Here is an 18,083-nt window from a genome sequence, read left to right on the forward strand (position 1 = left end):
CAGACTTCGAAGGCTAGTGGGATTTGATTGCAGGACTTCAACAGGACTGGGGGAAACAGAGACCCCACTCTTGGAGGGCACACACAAAGTAGTGTGCACATTGGGACCCAGGGGAAGGAGCAGTGACCCCAGGGGAGACTGAACCAGACCTACCTGCTAATGTTGGAGGGTCTCCTGCAGAGGCGGGCGGTGGCTGTGGCTCACCGTGGGGACAAGGACACTGGCAGCAGAAGTTCTGGGAAGTACTCCTTGGCGTGAGCCCTCCCAGAGTCCGCCTTTAACCCCACCAAAGAGCCCAGGTAGGCTCCAGTGTTGGGTTGCCTCAGGCCAAACAACCAACAGGGAGGGAACCCAGCCCCACCCATCAGCAGTCAAGCGGATTAAAGTTTTACTGAGCTCTGCCCACCAGAACAATAGCCAGCTCTACCCACCACCAGTCCCTCCCATCAGGAAACCTGCACAAGCCTCTTAGATAGACTCATCCACCAGAAGGCAGACAGCAGAAGCAAGAAGAACTACAATCCTGCAGCCTGTGGAACAAAAACCACATTCACAGAAAGATAGACAAGATGAAAAGGCAGAGGACTATGTACCAGATGAAGGAACAAGATAAAACCCCAGAAAAACAACTAAATGAAGTGGAGATAGGCAACCTTCCAGAAAAAGAATTCAGAATAATGATAGTGAAGATGATCCAGGACCTTGGAAAAAGAATGGAGGCAAAGATCGAGAAGATGCAAGAAATGCTTAGCAAAGACCTAGAAGAATTAAAGAACAAACAAACAGAGATGAACAATACAATAACTGAAATGAAAACTACACTAGAAGGAATCAATAGCAGAATAACTGAGGCAGAAGAACGGATAAGTGACCTGGAAGACCGAATGGTGGAATTCAATGCCACGGAACAGAATAAAGAAAAAAGAATGAAAAGAACTGAAGACAGCTTAAGAGACCTCTGGGACAACATTAAACGCAACAACATTTGCATTATAGGGGTCCCAGAAGGAGAAGAGACAGATAAAGGACCCAAGAAAATATTTGAAGAGATTATAGTCGAAAACTTCCCTAACATGGGAAAGGAAATAGCCACCCAAGTCCAGGAAGTGCAGAGAGTCCCATACAGGATAGAACCAAGGAGAAATATGCCAAGACACACAGTAATCAAACTGACAAAAATGAAAGACAAAGAAAAATTATTGAAAGCAGCAAGGGAAAAACGACAAATAACATACAAGGGAACTCCCATAAGGTTAACAGCTGATTTCTCAGCAGAAACTCTACAAGCCAGAAGGGAGTGGCATGATATACTTAAAGTGATGAAAGGGAAGGACCTACAACCAAGAAAAAACACTGTGGAGAATGGATATGTATTTCAGAAGGGAAATATAACATTGGTAAAGAACAAAAGAAAAGATAGAGTTGTAAATGTCAAATTTATTCAACACACAAATTTCATGTAGTTCCAATTCCTGTCCCTTCTTTCTCCCACTATCTTCTCTCCTGATGAGTCTTTGTTCTTCGTTTCTGGAGAAGTTCATCTGATGAAATTTGTAAGTTTCCATCTTCAAGCATTTCCATGTTCAGATTCTAAACAGTAGAAGAAACGTTAGAAGTATTAGGGAAATTTTGTGATCTAATAAAGGAATAATTTTTCATATTTTAATTATAAATATTTGAACTTAATAAGTTTAATTATTTTTAATAAGGTTGTTCTCAGTTTTTTCATGTTTTAAAGTGGAAAGTGGAAGGTCTCACAGCAAGTGTTGTATTGTCAAAGATGAACACTGTCAATCAGCCTAAAGGAAGGTCTTGTAGATCACATCTCTTGTGCTGTGTCATATGGATAATTTATAGTGAACAGTTTCCTGACTTTAACTAGTATAAGTTTAGAAACATCCCAGAAAGGCCATGGGTAATAAATATATCACCATTGAGTATAGAAACATAAACTAAATATTAGATGATTTCCCTTTTATATGTGGCAAATTCCTGGATTCATCTTCAAACAAGTCAACCCAGACACCAGTAATTATATTTTACTTGCATTTTTTTTCTACTGTGAAATTCTATAATACATTTGAGATAGTTCAATTCATAAATGATTTACCAAGGAGTTTTATAATATGGTAAGGATATGCTCAAGAAGCAGCTTTACACAGACAACACATATTTTATTTATTTTCTTTTTGTTGGCATTAGATTTTACTGTTTATACTTTACCAGCACTGCAGGGAACACTGTACTCTTCAATGGTGAATTCCTCTGAAATGCAAAAATGATGAGACAGAGTGAAGACATTCAGTAATAAGCACATGAATGGTTAGTTGTAAATAAAGTGTGTAAGCTACAAAAGAAAGTATAAAGCACAGTTACAGAGCCAATAAAAGGATTTACTTCTGTACTAAGCCTTTTGGGATTGGTTAGTGAGGAGTAAGAGAAAATTGGGCTTGGACATAAAGTTGAGGGACAGATTTCACAAATGGATAACTGTCTTTCTATAGGACACTGTATAGCCCTTTTTCACAACTATGTTTTTCTTATTGGAGTTGTACGTTCCTCTCTGAACCTTTTCTTTTCTAAGAAAGAGTAAAGTTTGAATACTACCAGCATGCTAAGATGCTGGTAAGTTTCTAGTTCAAAGTCATGAGCAAATGGAAGAATTTCCTGACATATTATACAAAGTTTCCCAAAATCTGTGAAACTAACTGAGGCCCAAGTCAAAAATAGATCAAATTTTGGGTCTCATATAGCACATTCTTAGTTATTGCTACCCTTCTTTTCTTTCTGGAATAATTCAGTCCAGAAAAAACAATGTCATAGGGGAATTTAGAAAAAATAGATCCCCTTATTGCTTTATGATCAATTTATAAGAATGATTCTAATACTTGTTTGGGGGCATAAGACAGATTAATATACAGGAATATGATTATCCTGTGATCATAAACTCAACTCTTTCTTCCAGTGGAAGACTGTGGAGTTTTCTTTCAGTGAAGGTGGCCCTGCCCTAGTTAGTCGTCTGTTTCCTTTCAAGGCTCAGCATGTCTGAATCCCACTCACCTGTCTCATAATAATCATAGGCCTTTACGGTAGCTGGTTTTAAATTCTTTATTGGGATGTCTTGTTCCACTGAGAAGGAGAAACTCAAGCTTTGATGGGTTAGCTGGAGAGACAGGAAAACTGAATTGGAATCAAAGATTAACACAGTTACTCTTTTCTTAAGATAGTATCAAACCCTGTACTTATGCTGTCCTCCGTACCAAAACCTATGAAAAGAACGAGAGGTTTTAAGACTTGCATAATACACTCAATGACAGATAAAAGAAGGGCAAAAAGACGATTCTATGGACAGTCAAATGTAGTAAATTGAGCTTTGTTGACCTGGCCCAGCTTCATTTCCCTCTGTAGCTATTTTCTTTCCCCACAATTCATAAATGCTATACCAGGGAGTTTTATAATATGAGAAGTTGTGTAGATGAAATACACTCTTTGGAACCTGGGTTGGTTTGTTAGAATCTGTAGTGGTTCTCCCAGATCTAGCAGAATCACAGAGAATCTTACCTCTTCAAAGTAAATCAGGACATGGTTGGTGCTCACTTCAGTCCTTTGAATCTGAGGCCTTTCTTGGAGCTGTTGACCAAGAGGAAAGGCCAAAGATATGGGATGAGGAACTTTCAGGCTGAGGCAGTTTACAGGTATTTATGTTCTAAATGGCTTCTCAGAGACATCCAAACACTAATTTTGATTTCTTCAAGAATAATAGTAATAATTATACAAATAATAAAAGTAATATTTATTAAACCCTCCTTATCTATCTATCGATCTATCATCTATTTAGAGAGGGAATTATCTTCCAACTATATAAAAAAAAGGAGAATATATGTATATGCTTACATACGATACAGTCTCCCTTTTTCTTTTTGTACATAGTTAGAAGATAATTCAATGCACTACACATTTCTAGAAGTCTCAGGGCCTGCTGGAACATTATTAACCATGTTTCTGATTTATATCTTATAGTTGAGACCACATAGTTAGGATGCCCACTTTTAAAATGATGGAAACACACACTAGAGAAACAAGTTTGAGGGAATAAATCTCTTGGAGAGCTGAATCAAAAAAATAAAATTGACAGCATTTGCCATGACTTTGCTATCTGTAAAAAACTTAGGGTTTACCTTTTTCACTGATGCTTTTACAGGTATGAAGCCTGATACCATCTTCACATCAACAATGACCATGTTGGAGCTGGGTCGTTCCCCAGTATAACTATGAAGTCAAGGCATAGGGACAAGGCAGTCAAACAAAATTCTTTGGAATTCATTCAAGACAAAAGTCTCTCCTCTTTTATTTCTACTGTTCCTTATCCCTGGCTACCACTCAGCTTTGCCATCTACTCTATTTTCTTCTGCTATAGTTGTTTGGAAAACTCATTATGAATGCATACTCTGCAGGTATGGTAACATCATATTCTCAATGCTAAGCCTTTTCAGTAAGAGTGAAGAAAATTTTCTTTTAAATAACTATTGCAAGAATTTCTTGTTTATTATGTATGACCTTGGACAATGAAGATCCCCTGCACAAGAAAATCTATTTCACCATATTCTACAAAATGTCTCATAGTGGTTTAGGATTTACCTAATGTTGATGAGAATCTGGACTTTCTTGTGAGCATTGACTCCATCACAATTCTTGGGGAGAGTATCAACTTTCAGAGTAAAGGGAGATTTTCCTTCTTTCTTGGGCAGGATATTATATCTCAGGGATGTCTAAAACAAATTGAAAAAAAATCCTTTATTTTTGCACTCAAATCTCTTTGAGATAGATAGAGAAGTCTATCTCTTCTACGTGATTTATACCTCCCCTTAGGACACGTTTCTTTTTCTATTTTGAAGTTCAAATCGAATTCTTGAGACTTGTTCTCCCATTTGTGGCATCCCCTGAACCCTGGCAGTCTCACCTGGAGGTACACACATCCCGACCCTGACACTGCCATGCTGTACTCCCCTGGAACCTCTGGCAAAGTGACCTCCTGCAGCAATAGGCGATTGCCTTCATCTACTTGGAATTCTTCGGAGAAGGTCTCTGAAGACTTGATGGTGACTGTAGCTGCTTTCTCCCTTTTAGTGAAAGTTGCTGCTCCGTACTTGGAGAGCGCTTGGAGAGCTACCACTGTATCCTGAAAAAAGATGGGTTCAGAAAGCACAGGAGGGGAAGGTAACAAAATCATACCAGATGTAAACCGTATCAACACTGTTCTCAGAGTTATTTAGTCATAAACACAGTTCATTAACTGGATTTCAAGTCAATTCAGACCTGGTTATTAATCATGAACTATTCTAGGTACTTTGGGGGAAATGAAGTTTCCTTGTTCAAGTAGTTTACAATGTACATATGGGAATGAGGCTCAAATATTTGACATAAAGTAGAGGATATTTCAATAATTATAAATTTATATAACAACATTTGTTGGAAAAATTCAGAGGATGGAGAAGAAATTGGATCTAGCATAATAAGAAAAGGCTGTGAAGAAGGCGAGAAATAAGATTATCTCTGAATAATGAGAAAGGTTTATAAAGACAGAAGAGAGGCATCAGGCAGTACCAGGGAGGGAAATGTTGTTGTAGTAAAGACATGGAAAAGAGTGAGCCAATTCCAGAAAAAGCGAAGGGATCAGCCTTTTGGCCATGCCACGCAGCGTGAGGGATCTTAGTTCCTTGACCAGGGATCGAAGCTGCGCCCCCTGCAGTGGAAGCGCGGAGTCTTAAGCACTGGACCACCAGGGAAGTCCCCAAGGGAAGTAATGTTATGAAAACATTGCTTTAGGAAGGTTGATCGACTTTATGGATGAGGATCCACTAAGGAGAGAAAATATGAGAGATTGTGCAGAGGACAGAGAAATAATCCATATATAAAATAATGAGGCTGGAACCTTTCTGGTGATGGAGGAATAGACAAAGTATAAATTAGAAACATTATTCAGTTATTCAACTCCTAGAATGTGGTTGTGTCTACATGGGTATTAGTATATTTATTTTTCTTCCTAGAGTCTCTTCACAGACCTGAGTGGAGGAGAAGCCCCCACTGGGGTTTTGTTGCTTGGTGATCCATTTCACAATCCGTGTAGCCACAGACAGGTCTTCTGAAGATGGGGCAGGCTGGGCAGTAAGATAGGCAAGGAGAGTGTAAGCTGTCATCTCCACTTCAACAGAAGGAGCCCGGGGTTGATAATAGAGTGCATTAACTTCTTGAGGTTTCCCAGGACGTTGCCAGTGGATGGAGTCCTCTTTGAGATAAAAAAGGATACAATCTTAAGCTTAGAGAACATTTTCAAAACCTAATTCATGACTGATCATTATAATTAGAGCTCACCTAGTGAATGGACATACAGGAAGTGAAAGTATTAAGTAATCACCAATCAAGCAAATCTTTGCCATGAAAGTAAATTGAGGTTCTAGCAAATCACATTGTGTCTTTGTGTCTGTTACAGACTTGTGTGATATTAGAAGCTGGGCTGTTTAAAGTCTATAATGTGTGAATGGATAAAATGACCCATGTCACCTAGAGAACTTAAGTGTTAGGTCAATAATAAATCATCATCTTCTTCTTATAATAATATAATGGATAGAATATAATATAAGCATGGTATGTGTGAATTTAATAGGTCATCTCCCTTTGATCACTGGTGATTTTTGGAAGTCACTTTTGCGGTAGCAGCTCTTACCTTCTTTTACAGCCTCTTTGTCTAGTGATTCAAGCAGCTCACTTCGTTTGGCCTGGTTTCCTGCTAGAGCAAAGGCATAGGCCAATAATGCCTTGGTATAGACAAGACTTCCTTGGGTCTCTGAAGTAGATTCCCAGGCCCTTTCCAGGCAGAATAGAGCATTGCGGACAACTGGGTGCTATAAAGAAGATGGACCTTAAGATAGAACCAGGCTAACGAACTGTCTCCAGGCTAACCCTAGATTAAATGCCCCGATGTGCCTGTGCAACATCACAGTCTGACCAGAGGGTAATTTTCTTTGCAGCTTCCCAAAGGATCTGTCATCCATTATGCTCTAGTGAAGTATACTAATATTAAATAACATGAAAATCACAACTCATTTTCCTCAGAGATTCCTAGTTCCACAAGTTTTATTCCTTACATTTGTGAGGGAGGTCCAGGGAGTGTGGTAGTACATACAGTGACAGGCAGTGGCATCTCCAGCAGAGCAATGGTGATGTAGGCAGAAAGCGTCACCTCATCGTCTACCCCACCCTGTAAGGATCAGAGGCAGAGACACTCAAACATCAGCCAGAATCAGCTAACTCTAATCTTCCCCTTGGCCATCTTCACCAGAAAGCATCTTTCCTTGGGCAGTATTATTGATTTTTCCTCTTCCTCCTTCACCCTAAAATTCTTAAATCTGTCCCAAATCACTTTCCCTCACTTTTAGTAATGTATTGGAGCTTTTGGGGCATGCTATTTTCTTTCAATACAAAACAACTAATTTATTGCTAGGTTTCAGAAGCTTTAGAGTCTGCTGTCCTTCTCAGAGCTATGTCACCAGGACTTGAGGAATCAATAGGAGCATCGTAGCGCCTACATGTCACTGTCCTCAGGGCCCAGAACAAATGTAAAGGCGTCACCTTAATAGCATTGTTTAACAATGATCCAGAGCGCTGGAAACAACCATTTTCCTTTTGCTTCTGTGAGAGCCAGGTAAGGGAGCTCATGATGTGCGAGTCCTCCACAAAGATGTATGACTGGGCTTGAGCGAAGGACTTGAATACAAATGCAGTGAGCCTGTCCAGCAAGGAAGAGATGGAGACCTGAGGACCATCTCACTTTTAAAGCTCACTGTGTGCAATTGCCTCCAGGTAGCGTCACAATTCCGTGGAGAAAATTGGTGGCGAAATGATACTTGAATACTGAATATACTCTTATTTGTCCAGCAAACTTCTGAATCTGTTTTAAAATCTCTCAACTTGATGGGTTTCCCCAGAGTCGATACTTTTCACTTTTTTTTCTCATAAAATGTGAAATGTGTAAAATGTGGTGCCTTCCCACCACCAAAATTGCCATTTTCTGAATGATTTTACTACATCACAGTCTCTTTCTGTCCTTCCCCTCCTCTCCTCCCTTAATGTAGAAGCTTCTTCCTCTATCATTTCACATTATGACACTTTCTGCCTTCTATTTCCGTTTTGGGGGATCCTTACTTTACTGCTATTTACTATACTGTCAGAACAGTGAGCTTTCATAGATGAAATGGTGAGATCCTCCACTAGTGATGACACACATAGGAGTTTTTAAAGGATAACAAAATGTGCAGAAGACCTAAATAGACATTTCTCCAAAGAAGATATACTGATTGACAACAAACACATGAAAGAATGCTCAACGTCACTAATCATTAGAGAAATGCAAATCAAAACTACAATGAGGTATCACCTCACACCGGTCAGAATGGCCATCATCAAAAAATCTACAAACAATAAATGCTGGAGAGGGTGTAGAGAAAAGGGAACCCTCTTGCACTGTTGGTGGGAATGTAAATTGATACAGCCACTATGGAGAACAGTATGGAGGTTCCTTAAAAAGCTAAACATAGAACTACCATACAATGCAGCTATCCCACTACTGGGCATATACCCTGAGAAAACCATAATTCAAAGAGAATCATGTACCACATTCTTCATTGCAGCTCTATTTACAATAGCCAGGACATAGAAACAACCTAAGTGTCCGTCAACAGATAAATGCATAAAGAAGATGTGGCACATATATACAATGGAATATTACTCAGCCATAAAAAGAAACGAAATTGAGTTATTTGTAGTGAGATGGATGGACCTAGAGTCTGTCATAAAGAGTGAAGTATGTCAGAAAGAGAAAAGCAAATACCGTATGCTAACATATATATGGAATCCAAAAAAAAAAAAAAAAATGGCTCTGAAGAACCTAGGGGCAGGACAGGAATAAAGACGCAGATGTAGAGAATGGACCTGGGGACACGGGGAGTGGGAAGGGTAAGCTGGGATGAAGTCAGAGCGGTATGGACATATATACACTACCAAATGTAAAATAGATAGCTAGTGGGAAGCTATCTATGCTAGTGCCGCATAGCACAGGGAGATCAGCTCGGTGCTTTGTGACCACCTAGAGGGGTGGGATAGGGAGGGTGGAAAGGAGACTCAAGAGGGAGGAGATATGGGGATATATGTATATGTATAGTTGATTCACTTTGTTATAAAGCAGAAACTAACACACCATTGTAAAGCAATTATACTCCAATTAAAAAAAAAAAAAAGGATAACAAATTTCTATGCATGAACTCCAGGTAACAGAGAATAGCTATTTCCAGAATTCTGAAATATTGTGGATCTACAGAGAGCATATGGAAATAATTATCTTACCAAGTGTTTCCCTGACTTCTACTATGACGATCCCCAAAGGTGCTGTAAGAACCATCGCTGTGCTTATAATTCAACTGTCTTTGGTAACCTGAAGAGGAAGTTTGCATAGATTTATGAAATAGCAGAGACATTGGAGAATGAATCAGGGTTTTCCTCAAAACTTGTTGAGGTGTCACAGGGAAACTACTATGTTACTACGAAGTCTCCAAGACTTGATAATACCATCGAATTTCCTGGTTGTATAGTGGGACAACTTGTTGGATATCACAGCAACAATAATTATTAAATCTTAATCAAAGGGATGTTGACTTGAGTTCACTGGAGGAGATATTTAGGGAATCAGTTAATGTTTTTCCTTTTGGGGTATTCTCTCACCACTGGTGAGGTGGCTGATGGCTTTGGACTTGATCTTCTCTGTCAGCAGTCCTGTCTCATTCAGATACTTCAGAACATAGATGTTAGGGGCAAAAAGGACCATATTCTGCTCTCCACAACCATAGGGCATCTGGAGAAGATTCTGAAGATTTTGCATTGCAGAGCCTAGTATATCACCTGGGGAATGAAAGATATATAAAAAAAAAAAAATCAGAGGAACTCAGAGCTGATTTACGTTGGGATAAGAAGACAGATTACTAACTAAGTGAGAAGTCAAATCATATGTAAAGGGGAGGAAAAGAAAGCATAAGAGGTGAAGGAAAACAAGAAATAGAAAGGAAAGAGAAATGCAGGAACAATAAAGTAGATAGTTCAAGGATGGAAAAAATAGGAAAAAATCTGAATGGTAGGATACATCTTTGTGATGAGCCACAGATCTGGTAAAAAACAATTATTTTAAAATCTATTAGGAAGTATCACTACCTAGCCAGTCTCTTGAAGATGAGGGCACAAAGAGATGACCCTTTTTACTTTTTAGAGTGTATCAAGATATAAGATGTAGCACAACATCTATTCAACAGTGCAGTCCTTAGCTTGGTGCTCTTTCTCTCAATCCAACGCCTAGACTCAGGGACTTCATTAGTAAGGGATTGGTGAGGCCCCATGCACTAGAATTATGGGGATGGACAACTGCTTCTTTCGGGCTGGGAGACTCACCCAAAACTGAATGTGTTGCCCTGGCAGAGCCTTCAACCACATTTGAAGGAAGTTTTAGTGACAACTTTTCAGGTTCTCCAGTTTCTAATGAAACAAGACAAATATATATAAGGGAGGGAAAAATGAGAGAAACGTTCTAGTTTTGTTTGAATTTTTTCATCTATATGATCAAGATCCAACATCTCATTTCTCTTGGTCATTATATAATCTCTTTGATGCAATCCAAGTTTCTCCTAAAGCCACAATTCATCTCACAGTGAAGTTCATATTAATCATATATATTTGTGTTAAACTTCTATAGATTTCCTTGTAAGCGTATACCTTATGTTATATTTATTTCTTTCTCTTCATTGTTTATGTTCATTTCTACCATAGCTGGTGGATGTAAAAAAATCATATTCACTCCATAAATATGTATTAAGTGCGTGCTATGTACCAGATTCTGTTTTAAGTGCAATGATATAGCAATTTTCAAAAGAAGTTTCCCGACATCCTAGAGTTTTCATTTTGATGGGAGTAATAAAATAACAAATAAATATTTAGTGTGATAGATACTGGTAAGTTCTATAGAAAAAAATAAAGCAGAGTAAGTGCTTATATGGGTGAGCTAGTGAGGCAAGGCAAATCAGGAAGTGCAGGGTGTGGGGAGAAGGTTCCCAATGATAAAGCTCATTGATTAAAAAATCATAGGTGACTGAGACTAAGTAAGTCAGGGAGTAAAATTTATAGATACCTAGGGGAAGAGACTTGCAGGAAGAAGGAACAAAATGTGAAAAGACTCCAGAGATTAGAGCATGCTGGGTGTGTTCTAAAATCAGATTAGGAGAACAGTGTGATTAGGATTAGATTAGGAGGAGCAGGGTGACTAGGGGAGAGGGTAACAGGATATGAAGTCATGAGGATAGAAAGGCTTTGTAGGTGATGCTGGAGACGTAGTCTTGAACTTTACTTTGAGAGATAAGGGAGACTCGTGGAAGATTTTGAACAGAGGAGGGGCATGATCTGAAATATGCTTTAAATGATCCCTCTTGTTGTATAGGAACAGGGGGAGATGACCAGGAGTCCAGTTAGGAGGTGACTGAGTTGGTCCAAGAGAGGACGGTCTAGAGTAAGAGTGGACATGATGAGAAGTGGACAGATTTCAGATATACTTAAAGGTTCAACCAGCTAGATTTGGGAATGGATTGGGTGTGGAGTAGAAGAGAAAGGACATAATAATGGACGACTCCAAAATTTTTTATCTCCAGCAAGTAGAGGAATGGAATTTCCATCATCTGAGATGGAGAAAATTGTAGGAGGAGCAGGCTTGTGGGGACTAAGCAGGGGTTCAGTTTTGAACATGCTAGTTTTGAGATACCTCTTAGACCTCCAGGCTTAGACATGCAGATGATAAGTGAGCAGTTGAATACATGAGTCTGAGTTCAGGAAAGAGGTGTGGATCAAAGATGTACATTTTGTGGTCTCTGGTACAAAGTTGTTACTGAAGTTCTGTGACTAGATGAGATTATCAGAGGATACTTATATAGAGAAGAGAAGAGATCTGTAGACTAAGCGCTGTTCTCTAGATGATTTTAGATAGTGCAGAGTTGAATATTTTAATAGTAATTTTTTAATGACTGTGTGAATATTTAAATGGTAGTTTTAAGTGTAATAGAAAAAGATTGGTTTTCTATATATGTTAATGACCTAAAGTTCTTCTTAAAATAACTTGTTTAAATAAAAACATGAGTACACTTCAACTATTAACAGAATAACCAATAGTACTAGTGCCACAAAGATATTTCAATAGTCTGAAAATTGTGTTGGAAGAAGTTTGGGAAGCACAGGTGTATTGGAAAGAATCCTGTCCTATAGTCATCAGCTTTAGTCTTCATTATTAGCCAAGAGCTTTTAGGTGAGTCTCTTAACTTCTCTATGTCTTCATCAGGAAAAGACTGTTCTCCATTCAAATGTCCTTTGATTTGCACATGGGATAGTATACTTGTTTCCTTTTATTCCCCCCAGAGGAAACATGCCCCAAAGAACATTTCACAACTATATACTTTGGCAAGTGGCTTAACAAAAGAATTTTATCTATTTTTTGACACTTACCTGAAGCACAAAGAAGTGTGTTGAAAGTTTCCTCCTTTTCTATTCCTTCAGGCTTTGTATTGAAAGAAAAAAAATCAAAAAGAAAAGTGATAGTGAATGTAGATAGTGATAGAGAAAAAGCAATCACTTTAGGAGAGAAACTGTTAGTGAAAACTTGAGTTGTGGACATATTCATATTCTTGGGAATGAAATGTCACTGTCGCATACCTATTAGATAATGTGATTTACATAATAAGGCCTCTCAGACTCAGAGAAAGTAGACCCGCATACCTCAACTAATAAGGGCTTGACTACGGTGTCCTTCTGTCCAAGTGCTGGGACGTGGGGCACCTCATTGTCACACAGTTCCTGAGACTGCAGGGCTTCTGCAGTAGCTGTGAAATTCACCTTTCCTGGGGAATAAGATTCTTAAGGAGTTAAACAGTCATTCTATATTGAATGGTTTCTTTTTAAGCCTCTCCAATATTTATAATGGTTTTCTTTCAATCGATCATTGTCAAAGGAGGATAAAAAAACATGTATCTGAGTGGGAATGGAAAGCAAATCATTACAACATAAGAAGTAAGATTTGTGAACAACTTTACCACTCACCCAGTGACTTTGGGGTAACAGCCCAGGACACAGTTTTCTGCTTATTTCCACAGACACAGTGAGATTCTTCATTCTTCTCTAGTGGGATGGCCAAGAAGGCTGGAGAGACCTCCAACTGCACGCTGACCTGTCCCCCATTCCCACCCACAAATTTGAGAAAGAACACAGGCAAAAGGTCAGTAACAGGGGGAAGAAGCTTAAAGGGACAATGCATACTAATTGAGAGGCTTTGAGAAGCTGTTCAAACAAGGTAAATCCTGTCAAATATTTTTTAGTTTAGATGTTTGCCGTAAGGACTTTGAAAAACTGACAGGAATCAGGATAAATACTCAGGATTTAGGCTTGTGCCAACACAAGGAAGAGATATTTTCTTTAGTTAGAGTGAAAAAATAATCAGGGGGAAGTAATATCTGAATTTAGGAGTACACAAATAATGCAGAGTCCTGAATAAATATAACCTTACCACCTCAGACCTGTTGGGGAGCTTTGTTCTTAGTACTTATTCCATTCTAAAATTAGGCTACATCATGTTCAATTATGACTTACTAGGAGATTACCTGGGAAATCTAGGTAATGAATGGTGATTTTGTTCCTTCCTTCTACTTTTGCTTACGCCGAGAAGTGCCCTTACCCGAATGCAACGGGACACATAGCTGAATGCAGTGGCTTTGAGTGTGAAGGCTTCTCCTCGAACCACAGAGTAGGGAAGAGTGAGTTCCAGGAAGAAGGGCTGGAAGGCTGTAAGAGAGATGGTGGGGGAGAGACCGAGCCCTGAAGTTCCAGACAAGCAGAGCGCGCCAGCCTTCCACTCCGTGATGGTGTCAGGGACCTTCACTGCCAACTCACTTCCACCCGATACACTAGGGAGGGGAAAAAGAGGAGGAGAGTCAGTGAGTCCCCTCTTTAGCAAGGACCACAGCTGATCCTAGAGCATGAAAACTTAGTGTGATACATGTTAAACTTGATATAAGGTTTGGCGCTCGTAATGAGGTCTCTGAAAGTTTTTGTTTTTTTTTTTCTTTTTAGGGTCGAGGGTAGTTTCCTACTTTCTGTTATTTTAAGTATCTCAGGACCAAATTAGAAAAAGAAAACTGCATTGTTTAGCTATGAGATAAATGAACTATGAATCTAAACAACTACCAGAAAAGAGTGGAGTGGAACGGAAAGGATCAGGAATCAATGATCACACCAGCATCACAGAGGAGGATTCAGATCCTTTTATGAACTCAATTCTGGGCAACACACAACTTACTTGACTGCCACCAAGTCCCAGATCCAGGTCTCAGGGAAATACTTCCGGACTGTCTCTTTCACTTCCACAGCTGGAGAGTTTTCTCTCCCTACCATTGGATAAACTATCCCTGAATTTCCACGTGCTAGAGCAGAGCCTACTGGACCTATTGGACCCGCTTGACCTGTGGAGAGAAAACATGCAGGGCCCAACATAAGCCTCAATTTTATCCTTAATTTCTTACAGCTGCCTTATTTATCAAGTAGAATAAGGTCATATGCTCAGGGAATGTTTGTTATTACAACAATTTAACCTACTGGTTTCTTACTTTGTTCACTCATCTATGTGTCCTATTGGAAGGCTAAATCCTATTGCTTCATCAAATGGTTTAAAGGTAACTGTATTTTTCTCTAGAAGTGAAAACAAATGTAGCTCTCCCTAAGCTGAGTTTTCAACTGGTGAAGGCAAAAATAAAGAGTAATTTAAAACACGAAATACTGCTTATACCCTGACGGGATGATCACATGTTCTCCATTTGCACTGAGAATCAAACAAGAGGAATTGATAGTAGCTACAACAAGAGGATTTCAGGAATTTTTTTTAACAGTTAATAAGATATGAAGACATAAACAATAATATAGTAAAGTATGGGTTATAGACAACAGAGACTCAATAAAGGACAGAAAATAAACTTTAGATTGGCCAGAAAAGACTTTACAAAGCAGAACTTAAGAAGACCATGAAAGGATGAGAATCAGAGGGGAATGAAGAAGGCATTCCAAGGAAACAGCTACACATGTATGTACACAGATGTCAGAAGCAATGCTCCAAAGGGATAACAAAAAACTTACCCCTCAGGAGTAGAATGTCTATCTCCAGGTGGGGGCGGGCACGTTTAACATAGCTGAGTAAATAGTAGGTGTAATTATATAATAAAACACCATGAAGGTTAGGACAAATAAATTAGATCTGTTAAGGAGGCAGGAGTTAGGTTGATTTTAAAAAGTGATAAAAGCAACTATACTCCAATAAAAATTAATTAAAAAAAAAAGTGACCTGCCAGAGATCAGAAGACATATAAAGATAGTATGTATAAATATATAAATATAAACATACATAAAATAATAGCATTGAACATGCTCTTTTAAAACCTTAAATATGATGACCTATGAATTCTGGAAGTAGCGATTATGTCTGAGAAATAAGTGACATGACAGAAGCAATGTTGAAGGGTGATGCGCCTTTCATGGTATAGAGGCTGGATTGAAGTGGAGAAAGACGGAAGGCAAGGAAGGTAAATTATGATGGCTTTTTAGTACTTTGGTTATGAAACAATGAAGGACAGGACTAAGGTGATGTAACTGAACAGGAAAAGGAAAGAATGGATAGGTGACGAATACCAAATGTAAAATTTGTCTAGAGTGTTACAGAGTATCTGTGATAAGAATGTAATGATGGTACTTTGTTTTCAGGTTTTTCTGGATCATTCCACCTACATGTTTTCACTTAAGATTGAAAAGAAAATAATACACTTGGTATTAAGAGGGATGTGAAAATAAAGTAATAATAATGTTTTTTAGTTTTTTTAACCAAAAAACACTGTTATATGGAATCATGATTATATTTTTTTAAATTTATGCTCATGATACCTCAGTGACTTTGGTGTTGTCATTCTGACTTTCAACTGAGCCTCAAAAATGTTAAATGAGTCTGCAAATATTTTTTTTTTTTTTTTTGCCACACCACGTGGCATGTGGGATCCTTAGTTCCCCAACCGCAGATCGAACCTGTGCCCCCTTCAGTGGAAGCACAGAGTCTTAATCACTGGACAGCCAGGAAAGTCCCTGAGTCTGCAAATTTTCAAAGTTATATGTGTCATACCAGATAAAGGTATGATGAAAACTTGTTGTTTTTTTTTTACTACATGAATTTGTTTCTGTGGAGGGAATATTCTTATTCATTCCTCTGCTTTCATAACTTTACTCTTTGTCTTCCTAGGCAAATAATTTCTTCTGTATTAAATGTGTTTAATTTATTTTTAAAAAACACTTTATACCACCAAATTTCTTATTAGAAAATAGGATTAGTAGCCATCCCAGCATGCCTCTAGACACTTCTCTAGGCCTGTTAGCAGCAGAAAAGAAAATAGTCAGAGCTAGAATCGTTTCAACTTTTCCTCTTTTCTAGGTATACTTGAGACACACAAAGAGACTAAGTATATTCACCAAAAGCTGAATTATTCTATTTTGTTCAATATGTCAAAATCACTTTGATTTCCATAAAAGAATATGACAGAGGCAAACAATATCTATATAATCCTCCACATTTCTCAGGATCCCTTGCAGGTAGGGCAATGAGATATATGCCACTTCCACTGCTGGCCATAAAAGTCATGTGCAAATCTATTCCTTCTTCCCCGTGATAGTAACCTTGAAAGGCACATTGGAGATGGAGTCACAAGATGAAAGCCCAATGAACCTCCCTGACAATGACTGGTCAGGAGGTGTTCTGAACAGCTACTGGACTCACAAGCAGTGTTTGTGAAAGGAAAAAATAAACTGTTATATGCTTAGCCTCTGAGACGTGGGGGGTTTGTTTGTTACTGCAATATAATTTATCTTATCCTGACTAATTTAGGTATTGAAGCCACAGTGGGTAAAGGGGATTTAAAGTACCAAGACTATTGAAGACTATGACAAAAAAGCATTTGATTTGGATGAGAGACAGAGAGAGAGAGGGAAAGAAATAATAATGGCTTAAAAATTATATTTTCCGGGGAAAAATGTTATATGAAGAAAATTTACCAAGAAGTTGCTGCAGAGTCACAACATTCAGTACTTTAAAAAATGGCTTTTTATCCCAACCCAACGCAGCAAAGCATCACTTTTCTTCTATTATTTTAGCAGATAAATAATTCTCACCCTTACCTCCTGCGTAGATCATAGGTGCTCCTGGATATGGCTGAAACAGCTGACAAAAATGTGGCTTGTGGATTTTTGAGTTGGTAAAAATATTTAATCCTACAGACTGGAGGAAAAATAATTATTAAAGCATACTGGCAATCCAGTGTGGAGACTAGAATATTTCCTTACATTTGTATTATACTTTTACTATTATTGTACATATAGCTCATAGGATCATCATGAAAATCTCACACAATGGAGAAGAGGGGTATTTTATAAATATGAAAATGGGGTCACAGAAAGCCCAGATCATCCAGTTAGTGAATGCGAGTTGGGATTAGGCTCCACTTCTGATTCCTATTTCTGAACTTCGTCTCCTGTGTGCTGATGCCTCTTTAATTATCTTGTGCCTCCAAGAAACTTGAGTATTTTAATTTTGGATGTTTTTCTTTCCTTCCTTTCCCCCCCAAAACCAAACATTAACTTTGTGGCAGAGAGTAATATTTGTTTCTTTTCATTTGAATTTGTAGGGTTGCATGTTGGAGATTTTTTTTTTTTTAATTTATTTTTGGCTGCGTTGGGTCTTCGTTGCTGTGCACGTGGGCTTTCTCTAGTTGCTGCAAGCGGGGGCTACTCTTAGTTGCGGTGCGCGGGCTTCTCATTGCAGTGGCTTCTCTTGCTGCAGAGCACAGGCTCTAGGCGCGCAGGCTTCAGTAGTTGTGGCTGTCAGGCTCTAGAGCACAGGCTCAGTAGTTGTGGCGCACGGGCTTAGTTGC

At 38.7% G+C, this 18,083-nt stretch overlaps 2 protein-coding genes across 9 annotated transcripts in view; one reads left to right on the forward strand and one right to left on the reverse strand.

The window, feature by feature from the left end:
* KLRG1 (killer cell lectin like receptor G1) overlaps window positions 1-18,083 on the forward strand; it is a 209,446-nt gene that overhangs the window by 168,816 nt on the left and 22,547 nt on the right. For 4 of the 8 annotated variants that reach the window (XR_009505306.1, XR_009505307.1, XR_009505304.1 and 1 more), the window contains one exon: window positions 13,227-13,348. The exons of 2 other annotated variants lie outside the window; for them this stretch is intronic. The gene's annotated coding sequence lies outside the window, so the exon portion shown is untranslated. Of the gene's footprint in view, window positions 1-4,201; window positions 4,267-13,226; window positions 13,349-14,199; window positions 14,972-18,083 lie in introns of those variants that run through there. 2 more of the 8 variants (XR_009505310.1, XR_009505312.1) reach the window with 2 other exon arrangements.
* LOC132372986 (pregnancy zone protein-like) overlaps window positions 1,418-18,083 on the reverse strand; it is a 41,133-nt gene continuing 24,467 nt past the window's right edge. Inside the window, exons 17-36 of the mRNA XM_059935285.1 lie at window positions 17,332-17,431; window positions 14,426-14,588; window positions 13,805-14,033; window positions 13,174-13,300; window positions 12,853-12,974; window positions 12,583-12,634; window positions 10,492-10,575; window positions 9,775-9,951; window positions 9,400-9,487; window positions 7,630-7,786; window positions 7,184-7,258; window positions 6,725-6,902; window positions 6,063-6,286; window positions 4,961-5,179; window positions 4,639-4,769; window positions 4,179-4,269; window positions 3,562-3,630; window positions 3,061-3,163; window positions 2,224-2,265; window positions 1,418-1,590 (exon numbers count right to left, since the gene is read on the reverse strand). Of these exons, the coding sequence (XP_059791268.1) occupies window positions 1,568-1,590; window positions 2,224-2,265; window positions 3,061-3,163; window positions 3,562-3,630; window positions 4,179-4,269; window positions 4,639-4,769; window positions 4,961-5,179; window positions 6,063-6,286; window positions 6,725-6,902; window positions 7,184-7,258; window positions 7,630-7,786; window positions 9,400-9,487; window positions 9,775-9,951; window positions 10,492-10,575; window positions 12,583-12,634; window positions 12,853-12,974; window positions 13,174-13,300; window positions 13,805-14,033; window positions 14,426-14,588; window positions 17,332-17,431 (2,454 nt within the window). The 3' untranslated portion in view covers window positions 1,418-1,567. The remainder of the gene's footprint in view (window positions 1,591-2,223; window positions 2,266-3,060; window positions 3,164-3,561; window positions 3,631-4,178; window positions 4,270-4,638; window positions 4,770-4,960; window positions 5,180-6,062; window positions 6,287-6,724; window positions 6,903-7,183; window positions 7,259-7,629; window positions 7,787-9,399; window positions 9,488-9,774; window positions 9,952-10,491; window positions 10,576-12,582; window positions 12,635-12,852; window positions 12,975-13,173; window positions 13,301-13,804; window positions 14,034-14,425; window positions 14,589-17,331; window positions 17,432-18,083) is intronic.

This window comes from Balaenoptera ricei, chromosome 10, assembly GCF_028023285.1.
Source record: "Balaenoptera ricei isolate mBalRic1 chromosome 10, mBalRic1.hap2, whole genome shotgun sequence".
In the NCBI taxonomy this organism is placed as follows: Eukaryota; Metazoa; Chordata; class Mammalia; order Artiodactyla; family Balaenopteridae; genus Balaenoptera; species Balaenoptera ricei.